The 15908-nt window shown below is 43.1% G+C and overlaps 1 protein-coding gene across 1 annotated transcript in view; it reads right to left on the bottom strand.

The window, feature by feature from the left end:
* Window positions 1-15908, bottom strand: part of ADGRV1 (adhesion G protein-coupled receptor V1) — a 556691-nt gene that overhangs the window by 60594 nt on the left and 480189 nt on the right. Inside the window, exon 86 of the mRNA XM_088444649.1 lies at window positions 13441-13619. Within this exon, the coding sequence (XP_088300775.1) occupies window positions 13441-13619 (179 nt within the window). The remainder of the gene's footprint in view (window positions 1-13440; window positions 13620-15908) is intronic.

Here is a 15908-nt window from a genome sequence, read left to right on the forward strand (position 1 = left end):
GTTACCGGCGGGTGCCCACCGTGGGACCCCGCCGCTTACCTTGTTTCCTGTGCATCCGGCCACAGTCCAGGTAGCCGGGGATCACCGCTAGCTGTGACCCCAGCTACCTACCAGCATCCCCGGATCGGTACCGGCGTTCTGGTACCGGCGGAGTGTAGGAGTGACAGCATGGACGTCAATACTGACTGTCCTATGCTGGAGCACTCTAGTTGTGCACCCACAGCTGCGAAGAAATATTCAGAGGCCTTAAAAAGACCCCCCTCTGTACGGTGCGACTGGTCCAGCCAGGCACCTATGAAAACTGAGTGGCCTGAGGCTCGGGGGCGGGGTATAGGAGAGGGACCCCAGTGCATCCTGGGAGGCTGAAAATTTTACTCTGTGGTGCCTGGATGTCTGCCACCATCGCCTATACCCCAAGGTATCCTGTGGATACCCTATGGACCCTGAAGTAGAAAAGTAAGATATGTTATCAAACTGTAAAGCTAGGTACACAACATAAAATGATGTGACATAGCGATGCAACGAGCGATGTAACAATACATTGCTTGCTGTGCAGACTGCATGAATTGGCGTACGATGGCACGATGTAACGTTACATGCTGCATGTAACTACACTGCATCATTCATTGAATCATCCCATCTGATTGGCAGCACAGCAGAAAGGACGATTCAATGAACAATGGGCCTGATTCAGAGCTGAACGCTCTGACCAGAGCGCTCGCTCTGAATCAGGGCCCTCCTACCTTTTTTTGGAGTGTCCTCATGGGCGCTCGCATAGCTGTGGGTTACCACCCACAGCTATAGTGAGCGTCCATGATGATGGTCGCGATGGTCTTGACCATCGCGACCATCTGGCTTGCGACGGAGACCCTGCGGTAGGGTCTCGCTGCCGCAAGCCCTGGAGTGATTTTGGCTCTATCAGAGCCAAAATCACTCCCACTGACATCACTAGTGATGTCAGTGGGGCCGGCTTGAGACGGAACGCCTCCGTCTGGCAGGCACGCCCCCGGCACGCCCACCAAATGGGGCGTGCTGTCAATCAACATCGACAGCACGCCCCCTTTGGTGCGAGACCCGGAGCGATGGTGAGCCCATCGCTCGCCGGGTCTCGCGCATGCGCACGACGGAGCTCCCTCCGTCGTGCGCATGCGCAATGGAGAACATCGACCCGCTTGCGGGCATCCTGCCGCTCGCGAGCGGGTCTGAATGACCCCCAATGACCGGCAACGATGGATTGGACATACACACTATATGATGTTTACGATGTATCATTCTGATCAGCTCCAGAACAATATATCGTAATATATATTGTATGGTGTGTACCCAGCTTAAAACTCATGGTGGGTGTGTGAGGGAAAGCAGGTATATGAAAGCTTTACTCTTCTGCTATAAGGGCATTGGCTGTGTCTGTGATAAAGAAACTGGTAAATGCAGGGTGGCTCGACCATTACGCCAGGTACTCGGCCACGTACAGAGCCACACTGAGGAGAGCGCCTAGTGCCCGGTGGTTTTATGGGCCTGATGCTTACCTTCCATTGTTGAGCTGCATCAGGGAGCTGCATGGTTAGGTCTAAATTCAAGTAGGCTAAAGGATCTCTGATGCCACAACCATGTGACCTGCGGCGGCAGGGAGTGGAGCCAGGTTCAGACGATGGGACCCTGGATGGCTCGCTTTGCCTGCCATGCTTCGGGCAAGGTTACTATTCCTAATAGATGTCCACGTGGATAGTAAAACTGCTAGCCCTCCGACCTTGCCCCTCCCCATGCCATAGCAGGTCATATGGTTGTGACATCAGAGGTCCTTTAGCCCACTTTTTTCTAGCATCAACCGATTGGGCATACTACTCACTGCACTACTCACCCGGGGATCAGAGGAACATGTGCTTAGCTCTCATTGGAGGAGCCCAGCCCACATGCTCCTCTGACCTGAGCAGGGGGGTAGGACTACACCGGCTTGTTCAACTCTTTAATTCAGGCAGCATGCAGAAGGAGGGAACTGCTGGAGGCTCCACATCATGATGAGAGAGGGTGAGTCTACAGAGGAAACCATTGCTTGTGTCCCCCACTCTTGCTGTCTGTCTCTATGTGTAACCCTGTTTGTATATGTATGTCTCTATATGTACCCTGCCTGTATGTGTTTGTATGTCCCTAGCCATGTGTGTGTATTTGTCTCTATATGAAACCCTGTCTGTATGTGTGTGTATGTCCCTAAATGAACAGATGCACCCATGATCATTGCGGCTGATCGCACCACAAACATGCGCATGCATCACGCTACTCACTACGATACATTATGGTGCATCCTTGATCATGGGAGTGCGTCTCCATTCTAACCTATGAAGACACTAATGTGCGGCTCCGATCGCGGGAGCGCATCTCCATTCTAACCTATGGAGACGCACGCTATGGACAACAATCTAGCTGGGCATATCTTTAACCCTGTCTGTATGTGTATGCCTCTATATATAACTCTGACTGTATGTGTGTGTATATGTGTCTATATATAACCCTGCATGTACAGTCAGGTCCATAAATATTGGGACATTGACAGAATTTTCATATTTTGGCCTCTACTCACCACCACAATGGCTTTGAAATGAAACAAACAAGATGTGATTTAACTGCAGACTTTCAGATTTAATTTGAGGGTAATTACATCCAAATCAGGTGAACGGTGTAGGAATTACAACGGTTTCTATATGTGCCTCCCACTTTTTAAGGGGCCAAAAGTAATGGGACAAACTAAACAATCCTAAATCTAACTTTCACTTTTTAATACTTTGTTGCAAATCCTTTGCAGGCAATTGCAGCCTGAAGTCTGGAACGCATAGACATCACCAGACGCTGGGTTTCATCCCTGGTGATGCTCTGCCAGGCCTCTACTGCAAATGTCTTCAGTTCCTGCTTGTTCTTGGGGCATTTTCCCTTCAGTTTTGTCTTCATCAAGTGAAATGCATGCTCAATCGAATTCAGGTCAGGGGATTGACTTGGTCATTGCATAACATTCCACTTTTTAGCCTTAAAAAACTCTTTGGTTGCTTTTGCAGTATGCTTTGGGTCATTGTCCATCTGCACTGTGAAGCACCGTCCAATGAGTTCTGAAGCATTTGACTGAATATGAGCATATAATATTGCTCGAAACACTTCAGAATTCATTCTGCTGCTTTTGTCAGCAGTCACATCATCAATAAATACAAGGGAACCAGTTCCATTGGCAGCCATACATTCCCACGCCATGACACTACCACCACCATGCTTCCCTGATGAGGTGGTATGTTTTGGATCATGAGCAGTTCCTTTCCTTCTCCATACTCTTCTCTTCCCATCACTCTGGTACAAGTTGATCTTTGTCTCATTTGTCCATAGGATGTTGTTCCAGAACTGTAATGGCTTTTTTAGATGTTATTTGGCAAACTCTAATCTGGTCTTCCTGTTTTTGTGGCTCACCAATGGTTTGCATCTTGTGGTGAACCCTCTATATTCACTCTTGTGAAGTCTTGTATTGATTGTTGACTTTGACACATATACATCTACCTCCTGGAGAGTGTTCTTGATTTGACCAACTGTTGTGAAGGGGTTTTTCTTCACCAGGGAAATAATTCTTCTGTCATCCACCACAGTTGTTTTCCAGGTCTTTTGGTGTTGCTGAGCTCTCCGGTGCATTCTTTCTTTTTAAGAATGTTCCAAACAGTTGATTTGGTCACACCTAATGTTTTTGCTATCTCTCTGATGGGTTTGTTTTGATTTTTCAGCCTAATGATGGCTTGCTTCACTGATAGTGACAGCTCTTTGGATCTCATATTGAGAGTTGACAGCAACTGATTCCAAATGCAAATGTCACACCTAGAATCAACTCCAGACTTTTTACCTGCTTAATTGATAATGAAATAACGAGGGAATAGCCCACACCTGTCCATGAAATATCTTTTGAGTTGATAGTCCCATTACTTTTGGCCCCTTAAAAAGTGGGAGGCACATATTGAAACTGTTGTAATTCCTACACCGTTCACCCGATTTGGATGTAATTACCCTCAAATTAAATCTGAAAGTCTGCAATTAAAGCACATCTTGTTTGTTTCATTTCAAAACCATTGTGGTGGTGAATAGAGACCATAATCTGAAAATTCTGTCGATGTCCCAATATTTATGGACCTGACTGTATATGTGTCTGTATTTCTCTATATGTAACCCTTCTGTGTGTCTCTAAATGTAACCCTGTCTGTATGTATGTATGTATGTATGTATGTATGCGTGTGTCTCTATGTAACCATGCATGTATGTATGTATATTTGTTTGTTTTTTCATCTGAGGCCTATGTGTTATATTTTTAAGTGATGTGTTTGTTTTTTTCCTATCAGTGCCAATGTATTTGTTTTGTTTTTTTCATGCAAAGCTTATGTGTGTTTTTTTTACTGTGGTGACCTATGTGTTTGTTTTTTTCCTTTTAGGGGCCTATGTGTTTTATTATTATTTTTTATTGGCGCCAAAGGGGAAAATTCAATTACAGGCGAAGGGTGTGAATTGCCGTTGCCACTGCGTTTAAACGGCGGCAACTGGAACCTGTCTCGCAGCCTTCGTCCGGCCTGCCGATTGCCCGATTCCCTCAAAAATGACTTTCTACCTTATGGGGTAGTGAACAATTTTGAATGAGATCCCACTGCTGTAAAGCACGCCAGCTGCCGCAGATTCGGTTGGGCGAATGTATTCGCTCTTAATTGAATTCTCCCCCAAAGTGTTTGTTTTTTTCTATCAGGGCCTGTGTGTGTTTTTTTTCATGTGAAGCCTATGTGTTTTATTATTTCCCTGTGGGGGCATATGTGTTTGTTTATTTTCATCTAGGGGCCAATGTGTTTGTTTGCTTTTACAATCATGGCTAATGTGTTTTATTTTTTCCTGTGCGTGTTTCCATGTGTTTGTTTGTTTTTCTGTCAGGGGCAATTGTCTGTATGGTCTGGTGCATAATAGAACACTTTTGAAAAGGGAACCCAAATTTATATTACTATTACTCCCAGGGGCATAGAGAGACCGTCCGGGACCAGGTGAAAGGGGTGTGGCCTAATAGTGGGAGTGTGACCACGCCCCCTTAGGATTTAAAAAAATACACGTTTGCAGCGCCGCGTAGCTGGGGAGGGGGCCGATGTTAGCCGCTCAGCCCGGTGCAAAGGTTGGGGAGGGTGCAATCAGTGTTATCGCTTTCTCCCACAGACATAGGAGACTGCTGCAACTGCTGCCCAGCATCCACGAACAGTCTCCCACTGTAACCCAGCACATAGCAGCGTGTGCTGAGCTGCTGTGATTTAAGAGGGGGGGAGGCGGGGCCGGTCCCCTACAGCAGCCCGGATCCAGGTAATTGGTACCCTCTACCCCCGTCTCGACACCCCTGATTACACCTAGAGCTAGATTATTAGAACTACACAACTACTGTATTCATTTCAGCTATGCATGCCAGGAGCCAAATGTAATAGGGTGAGACTTTAGAAAAGGTGAGAGTTTAACTGCTCTTGCACTTTTTAAACTCAGCTAATGTAATAGAGTCTGAGAACATGGAAACTCGCATGTTTTTAGACTAAAAAAACTCTCACGATTTAAACTCTCATCCAGTTGTTTTCCCATTTTGAAGATAAAACTCGACCAATGTAAGAGTTTACTGCTAAACTGGCATTTCTAAACTCTCACTCTATTACATTTGGCTCCAAGAGTCCAATTACAGGCTCAAATTTAAATGAAATGTGATAAGAACATATAAATATGATGGTTTATTCCACCAAGGGGTGCCAAAATCTTTTTTCGCTTACCAAAAAATTATGCTCGGGCCGGCCCTGGGTAAATGGCATGTTGTTCCTCATGCCACAACATGGAAAAGCCAAGAGTAGCTATGAATGATCACAGAAAAAAAAACAACTATATTTTCATTCTACGCTGTCAATAAATACACAGACAAGAGATACCAAGGCAACCAATTCCATAGACCAGACCTTGCTAATCTGTGGCTCTCCAGCTATTGTGAAGCTACTAGTCTAGGCATGTTTTACCAGCTGACCGGTGGGACGGTATGCTGGGATTTGTAGTTTCACAACAGCCGGAGAGCCATAGGTTGGTCAGGCTTGTCATAGACAGAGACTTTCAGCATATTTGCCTGCTGTGACTGATCAACCAATAAAGTGTAGCAGAGCGCAACATGTAGTATTGTTACTAAGGACGTATTCATATAGGAAACTGTAGTTCACATGAATGTCAAATGCAAATCAAAATGATGGGTTTTTAGGGAAACATGAAAAATCTATTCTGTTATTCTCCTCTATTAAACTGACTATATATATATATATATATATATATATATATATATATATTTATTTTAAACCAACAATGGTCCGGCACTCAACGATAAATGCAACTTAACCCGGTGCCAGCACATAACAAAAACAATATCAAAACTGCTGCTTGCAATCTTTTTTATGATTAATGTTTACAGTGACAGGTTTTCCTGTTTGCACTGCTTCTAATCACTGGATTCGTTTTTGATATCCTTGCGGATATTTGCATATTCTTACACCTGATTATTAATGTTTTATGTTTGCTATATTGGCCATGTATGTGTTGTATTTTGTACTGTATTTGTTTCATATGTTTGTACATATTGATCGACAATACTTGTGATTATGGTACTATGTGCTGCTTTGTTTCCATGGTGATGGGATGTGTTCACTGACGTGCTCTAGGCTGATGCGCCGATGACGTCATAATTATGTGCCCCCTGTTTCTCGTGCTCGGGAGTTCCTAGGGAGCGTTTTGTTCACATGTTTGGTGTATGTTTATAAGGTAAGATGTCTTGTTCATTCTGTATTTCCTGATGAAAATCTAATATAGATTGAAACGTTGAAATTATCTTCTCGTGTCTGCATATTCTTATTCTCTGGATGCTGCACTATCAGTTTTGATATATATATATATATATATATATATACATATATATATAAATAAACCATGCACATGCTGTAAATGAGGGTAAATTGACCTTGCTTGCCTCTGATGCCACATGCCCTTTCTCATCAGGCTGCAGATGTCTGCCAAAGGATCAAGTGTTGGGCTGACATGACATTAGGGAGGGGTAATTTTATTATCTACCACTACCACTTAATAAATAAATAAAAAGTGAACAAATATAGTAACTAACCTGCACATTCCTGTTCTGAAATTTTCAATAAATAATAAAAAAAATGCTGTATTTGTCATCCTGTGATACAGGCAGGGATGTGCGGTCAGGGTACCCTCCCGTCATACTCCCTGTCATGCTCCAGAGTCTTGATATAAAAACTGTTTTTTATACATGTGAACCTCCCCAATCATTGACCTCACTGCACGTCACTGGATACACATATTCCTATGGCACAGCAGCAAGATTCAAGTGATATCACCACTAGTTACATTAGACTCAAACAAATGTTTTCCATAAACAAGTAATTTATAAAAAAATTATAATTTACATTTTTTAAAATTTAAAGAAAAAAGGGTTATATATTCGAGAGCTTGGAAGGGATGTAAACACTTTAGGTTGTACAGTACTTGGGATAAATTGATACCTAATGGAGGATACTTTGTCAATATTTAGTGTGATAAGGTAGAGAAATGCTGTACTATATTGTTATAATCAGAGAGCAGTGATATCATCGTTTATTACCCGACAGCTGGGAGAATTGGTGCAAAGACAGTGATGTAACAGTAATGTCATATCAATCACTGATTGTACCTTACAGTTATATACCGTATTCCTCATATGACATATTTTTCCTTCAGTTGTAACCCTAAACATGAAATACCGCCAGACCTATGTAAGTATTACTAACCCTTTCCCATCTCTAACCCTCCCTTAGGGGTGACTAACCCTAACCTCCCCCACTAGTGTCTAACCCTAACCCTCCCCCCCCCCGTCCCTGCAGCCTAATCCTAATTCTCCCAGGGGGGTGCCTAACCCTAACCCCCCCCCCGTCCCTGCAGCCTAATCCTAACCCTCCCTTAGGGGTGGCTAACCCTAACCTCCCCCCCCTAGTGTCTAACCCTAACCCCCCTCTAAGTGCCTAAACCTAACCCCGTCCCCCGTCCCCGCAGCCTGAACCTAACCCTCCCGGGGGGGTGCCTCTACCTAACCCCCCCAGGGTTGCCTAACCTTAACCCCCCCTTACCCTAGCCTAACCCTAACCCTCCTGGGGGGGTACCTAGCTATAAGTTTCCCCCGGGAGCACCTAACATAACCCTCCCCCCCTCTGCGGCTACCCGCACCCGCCGACCGGCTTACCTTCGTTCGTTATGCTGGGCGTCGGGCTTCCGGCGTAGGGATGATAGGCGTCGGGATTTCGACGCCCATCATTAGTCCCCTGTCGGGATTACACAGTCGTGAAGCAGACAGACGGCATTTCGACCGTCAGCTTCCTCACTGCATACCCAGTCAGCATGCCTCAACTGTTTACACTGGTTTATATCAGAATGAAACTCATTATTATTATTATCATTATTTATATATACTGTATATAGTGTCAGCAATTTGCGCAGTGCTGTACAGATAATATTTGTCATTGACCCATTGGAGTTTATTGTCTAAATTCTCTAACATCCAAGTGGAAACACACATACACACCATACTTGCCAACTCTCCATGTTTGTCAGGAAGACTCTCTGAAATAGTAGCAATCTCCCTGACTCCCTGAAAGGTCTAACAATCTCCCTGATCGCACCTTACCCCCATTATTTAACTGTTATATTGGAAAAAAAAACAGTGATATATGCATTCAAATGGGATCATTAGTATCATTTCCCTGCATTGGTTATAAGGCACAGTGATCCCTACATGCATTGTTTGAAAAGTATCAGTGTGTTTTCATCAACAAGTAGATCTTACTAACAGCTTTGGGGCTCGTTTACATTTGGATGTAAGTCAATTTTATGACACGCCTCTCAGATGTAGCAGATGTAGCAGTACATGCCCACTTTACCACGAGCTCATAGGTGGTGTTTTCACAATCTCCCTGAAATGCTTTTTCAAAAGTAGGCAAGTATGAGACACACTAAAGTTACTTTTGTCAGAACACAGTTAACATACAATTATGTTCTTGGGGTGTGGGAGGAAACGGGAGGAAAGAATATTGATAGGACCTTGGTTGGCAACATTTTAGCATATTATAAGTAAATTACAGTATATCAATGATAAATAAAATTATCGGATTGATACTGAATTGCCATTATTATTTTTATTATTATTATTATTATTATTATTATTATTATTAATAATAATAATAATAATAATAATACAATTGTTATACTGTAAAAGGAAAGAAAACAAAAACTTGTCACTTGTCAAATCCATCCACTTCAGCCACATATACAGGGGTATTCAATATGAGTGCGATAACATCGTTTTTGTGTTAATATCGGAGGTATGACGTCATTATCGCAGGTTTTACTTTTACACCGTATTCAATTTCAAAGACTTATCGCTGTTTTGAAAAGTCTTTGATAAAAAACGGGGATAACTTTTCACCATTGAATAGGTGTCGAAAAAAAGTGCAGAATTGGGGTTTAGGGGTGCAGGCTTAAAAAAAATAGCCTGTACCCCTGGGAATGATATTCAAAAAAGAACTGTGTCAAAAAAAAAAAAAAAATAGGGACACCCCAAAAAATTTATTTAAAAATTGGAGTGAAAAAAAAAAACAGGGAAAAAATTGTTTAACAATAGGGAAATAGGTTCAGGGCTATTCTGCAAATATGTGGCAGATGTTTTCTAGAATAGAATTATAGCGGCAGGTGCACAAATGCAGAATTTTTAAAAACTTACTTTAGGGACATCAAAATATGCTAGTACCCATTTTCATGTACCCCAAATTTAATGGGACCACTTAAAAAAACTAAAAAAATAACCTAAGTGCTCTTCTGCATCACTTCTTCAATGTCGGAAAAAAAACACCTGCTGCGGCTATTTAAATCCCCGACTTTCAATTAAAGGCTAAAACGGGGGTACCCATAGTGATCCCCCATGTTTTTACTACTTTAGGGGTGTCTTACAATTTTTTTAAGGAAAAATTCGTAACTTTACGCAAATCCAACTTTGGAGTTTCCCGTTTTCGTTAATTTTATATTGAATACGGGTATAAGCGGGAGCGCGCCCGATACTTTAACGCAGGTAAAATCTCCGATATGAAACATTAACTTCGACAGTGAAGTTAACGTTTCATATTGAATACCCCTCATAGTATTAGTTCTGAAGAAGTGCCAAATTTTGTACCTCCGTCTCTTTCACGTGTTGTAAAATGATCATTATCAGTAATATAAAAGTCTTAAGCCGCGTATCCACTTGCCGATTTAAATGAGCGATCGAACGATAACAATATTGTTATCGTTCAATCGCTCATTAATCGCTCATTAATCGTGCATGAACCAGGCATGAAAATTTTTATAAAGTCCAGCGATGTGCGCTCCCGCTGGTCATTTTCAACATCAATCCTTACCTCAACATACTGGTCAATCTGTCGATAACGACAGATTGACCATATTCAGGGATGAGGGAGGGTGCCTACACTGAATGACAGCAGGGGAAGAGGAACAACTGTACGAATACAATATTATAATCGTACTGTCATTCTACTATCTGCTAGTGGATACGCACCATTAAAGTCACCTTGTCACTAGTAACCAGGATAACAGCATATGGAAGGGCAGAGCAGTGGTGGGAATCGGTATGATTTACTGCCGGACCCATGCCCGGCGGTTGGAATCCTGACAGCGGCATCCTGGCAGAGGAGGAATTCCCAATCATCAAAGGTAAGTATGTACTAACCTATTTCTACCCTCTAACCCTAACCCTCCCTTAGGGGTGCCTAACCCTAACCTTCCCCCCCCCAGTGCCTAACCCTAATCCTCCTCTAAGTGCCTAAACCTAACCCCAGCTTCCCCGTCACCTAAACCTGTCCCCCCCGGGGGTGCCTAATGCTTACCCCCCCTTCCCCGTCACCTAAACCTAACCTCCCAGTGGGTGCCTAACCCTAAGTCCCCCCCGGGAACCCTAAACCTAACCCTCCCCTCCGTAGCTATCTGCGCTCGGCACCCCGAGTCCCTTCGATCGGGATGCCGGGTGTCGGGCTCCCGGCGTATGTCTAATGACAAGCGTCGGCATATCGACGCCTGTCTTTAGACCCTTGCCGGGATATGACAGTCGGGAAGCCGGCTGTCTAGATTAGGTCCGCCGGCTTCCCGAATGCATTCCGTAGTAACACACAGTGATAAGGGGCACAGACATAGTGTTCTGACTGTGAATCATAATATTACAACACCTAACTGTTCAAAGCAATTTGGATATGGAAATCTCTCTTCTAGGCAGCAGTGTCTGCAAATAACAATTTTCTCAATAAATAGATCTGGTTTAAGAATAATTAATGCAGTCACAAGGTTAATTACATTTGCTTTTTAATTATGTAATCCTCCATTTCTATATTTTGGATCTTTATCCAGTGGTATTAATAAATCCTAAATTGTATCTGTGATATTTATGGTTATGACCTTCATGCTAACTTCTCTGCTCTAGACTTATGTCTTGATTTGCCAATAGCTTACAGAAAAAGATGTGAACCCACTGAAGTAACTTTCGGCAAAAGAGAAACGTGTCAAGGAAGCGGGTTTAGTCCTGCACAATATCTTCACTAAGGGCCTGATTCAGAACCGCTCACTCGCACTGTGCATTCGCAAGCAGCCCGATGTCCTGCGTACGCGCATGCTTCATTCTGCGCGTGCGCGAACTACACACTGCGATCGCAACCCTCTCGCTCACCCAGCAAAGGCAGCCCAGGGTAATGAGTGACAGGAGAGGCCGTTTGTGGGTGGTAACAGGGGCAGGACACTAATAACAGAGGGTTGGAGATGCGAATGCAGGCATGCCTGGGTGTTTAAACGCCGTTTTAGAGGCGTGCATAATTAACAGGCAGTGTCATAGTACACGTCACTTGCCATTTTTTTACAATGATTTCCTCGCAATGCTTGTGGTAGGGTAAAGCTACCTCAAGCACTGCGTTCGCATCCGATGGTGCTCGATGTACCAATGTTTTAATACACTTCCTGCAGATGACATGTTGCTGGTGGGCAGCTCTGCCTGTGCGATTGGGCGTACGCATACACAGAGTGGCCGCTTGCTAAGACATGGTGGGCGTGCTTATGCCTTGGCAAGCAATTGCTTCCCGTGGCGTCACTTTAAAAAATTTGCATACGCATCTAGCGAGCGTATGCAGATAGTGAATGGGGCTGAATCAGGCCCTAAGTACACGGCTAGACCATTTTAGAATCTTGCAATCGGGACTTGCTTTCCCGCAGCAATTTCCAAAGCCAGGCACAGAAGCAGATTTTAGTCCTGAATGTGAATAACACTTTCTGGCTGTGTTGCTTCTGAAGTTAGCAGCTGAGACTTTCTGCATATAGCAGCCGGCTATTAGAACACAGGACAATGATGTTTCATCTATTGCCGTTTTGGGAACGTAATACCTCTGCTCACACTGGAACTCAAGATATCATCTGTGGCCCAATTAATTGGACTCCAGTCTCGATTTTGCTGGACAGCGTATACATCCTACTCAAGGTAACACTTGTAAGTGGACAAGTGGAGCTCAGCTGAATCATACTGTAGCTGGACGTAATGACCATCTAATAGCTTACTAACCTACTGGAAAGGCTCTTATAGTGTGTTTGTCTTATAATTTGTTTATCACACCACCATTGCAATTCTACAGATACATAAATATTCAACATATATCCAGATACAATTTAACATTTCAGTTTTATCCTGGACTGCAATTAGTGAGTATTTTAGAGTCATTTGAAGTTAATATTTTATTTTCACATTATTAGATTGACCCTATATACATTGAATGACTTTTGTACATTGATAGTGGATGCATTTTATTTGCAGGGCCGTAACTAGGGTTGGGTGAGCGGTAACACATACGGCAGCCTGCAGCCAGAATCTTTGCAGCAATGCCGCGTCGAGCATCCTTAGGACTCTTCAGTTGAGTACACTGCTGCCCTTACAGCTCCCTGGAACATCCTGAGGATGCTCCGGTCATTGCTGTAATTCCCTGCATATCGGCCCCATCCCCTCCATATGATGTCACATGGAGGGGACGTGGTCCGCACCGAGCACCGGGACCACTAGTTACGGCGCTGGTTTTTTGCATTGTCTGTGTTAAATAAGTATCTTTTATAATTACATGAGTTGGAGTCGCATAAAGGCATGGTTTTTATGGATCAAATCAGTCCCTATATTACAATCAGCAAAGTTGGGAGGTATAGGAAGTATAGGAAGTACATTAGTTCCAAAACTAATGTTGAGTTGTGAAAAGAAGATCATGAATGAGAAAGGTTAAAACCCCCATATTCCTATTTTTTACATCTGAATATTTTCTTACTTACATGTCACCATGGACCAATCCATATATGTCGCCCATATTTTTATGGTAGATACTTTTCAGAATAACTATGTGCAGCGCGACAACTACAGCTGGAAGTCCCCATCCCAGTATGAAGAAGACCAAATTGCGGCGATCGGCGTGTTCATCATTCATCACCAGAACATACCAAAAATTAATTGCCTGAAAAATAATAAGGCAGTAACGACAATCAAGCTTTGACAGTAAAAATAATTGTTCTAAATTTTAAATCATGATTTTTTTTGTAATTGCGCAATTTCTTAACTACACATTGATATATTCATGTTTATAGATGCATTCACATAGAGAAGTAAAGACATCTTTATAACAAAACCACCAGTGAGATAGCAGTAACAGTACAATGCTGGGATGAGCAGTAATTATAATAGACATTGATTTTGAGTTCAACACATCTTGGAGAAGAAGTTGCACCACTAAATACAATAACTGTTTCCTACTTTGTATTATCTGAAGGACAACGGTGTCATCTTTGTGCAACCTAAAGCTGAATATCAAAAGTAGTGCAGATCAGTGTCGGACTGGAGCATGAAGGGCCCACTGGGAAATGCAATGATAGGGGCCCATGCTTTGGGGTGTGGTCAGTTCCTACAGGGGATGAGGCCAGCCCCCACAGAGGTTTGGACAGACATTAGAGCCCATGTAACTGACCCTCTAAGAGAGTACCAATGTTTAATTCAAGTGCACAGTCTAGAACCTAACAAGTGTTGGGGCCCTCAGGCAGTGGGGTCTACCGGGGATTTCCCCTGTACCCCTGTGGGCCAGTACAACCCTGGTGCAGATTCATTGGTTTTACATCTTGCCACACATAAGGCAACAAGAACAAATATAAGGTCTACAATAGTGTTATTTCATGTCCATTTCATCACTGTATGTATAAATGTGGAAGGCTAATGGGAATACCTGCAGTATATTAGCATAAATAGACTAGTTTTATTTATTTTTTGCAAATTACATCCAAATGTGTCCAACTGTCACTAGTGTTTATTCTCTCCATTCTCTTTTTTGTGAGTGTGTTTTTTCAGTGCACAAATGTGTTCACCTCTACATGAACCCCTCAGTTTAGATTGGTGTGTATATTGCAGAACCTTCATAATCAATTTTGGTAGGTCAATATACGGAAAATTACCAATGCAAACACATACTTGCCTACTATCCGGTAATCTGCAGGAGGCTCCCGATTCTTCAGGTAGCCCCCCCTGGGAGAGTAGGCACCCCTGGAAGAGTAGGCACTTCTCTCGCATCCCGTCCACTTCCTAGTGAAGTGGGCAGAATGAGGAGAAACTTACCAGGAATCTGTGGTCCATCGGGAGGGGCTTAATGATGCAATTCTATGATAATAGCATCATTTGGCCCCCCTGTTCGAATGTGCGCGATTCGCTACATTTCATCATTAGGGGATGGGGCCTAATGACACAAATAGTCCATCCCCACCCACCCTCACTTCCTCTCTGGGCTTCTCCCGTAGAGTACATTTCAAAAGTAGGTAAGTATGTGCAAACATAATGTTGAGTTGTTGACTATAGCTTTTTGTCACCAGTGGGTTAAATGGTAACTGGTGGTTTCTACATAGACTTAGAAATATCTTGCATGTGGCCATGAGGAGTCTGTACACAGTCCTTATTTGTGTAACAGCATGGCAAACAGACATTGAAGTTAAGACGGGTGTTGTCTTTAACAGAGTGGGCACACATAAGCATTATGGTCCAAATACCAGTTAGGGCCAGTTCAGGGAGTTGTTCCAATAGCAGAACTATAGTTTGGTCAGCAGCATGCATAGTATATTAGAAGAGCTTCTTCTATGTATCATTTGGATTCAACTATGGCAGAGGGTGATACGTGTCTACGCTTAGTATTTCCGCGATGACTGACCATCGATTCTGAGCATCGAAGTAGCGGTGACAGGTTCCCCTCAGATGTTTTGAAGATATGAAGGACATATTTAGGGACGTTTACACATAATTTGAGTATTGAGTCTTATATTATTATATTTTCTTGAATTGCATACTGTTTTCTGTTAATATCATCTACTGTTTATGCACCAATAAATAGTATTTATTGTATCCCATTTGGCTGGATCAGAGGGGTCAATTTTGCACACACTGACACTGGCCACAGGCATAAACCACCCAGAATTTTTCTTAGAGATGTGCGGTTCGGTTTCCCTGAAAAATTAACACACATGAACTTAGGGGTTCCGAGTTAAATAGAGTGCCGGCTTGGATCACTTTTGAAGTTCCGAGTAGAACAGACTCCCGATTGGGGTAAGATCGGAACTCGATTTAAAAATCGAATCTCGCTGTTGGATTGCATGTAAACCGGTCCAAATTACTTTTTAGCTGTTTTTATAAATCCAAAACCAAATCCGAATCAAAACACTTGAGGGTACTTTTGCCAAAACAAAAAGCAAAACATGGGGGTCCACACACATCT

The sequence above is a fragment of the Taudactylus pleione genome, unplaced genomic scaffold (assembly GCF_031769625.1).
Source record: "Taudactylus pleione unplaced genomic scaffold, aTauple2 ptg000370l, whole genome shotgun sequence".
Taxonomy (NCBI): Eukaryota; Metazoa; Chordata; class Amphibia; order Anura; family Myobatrachidae; genus Taudactylus; species Taudactylus pleione.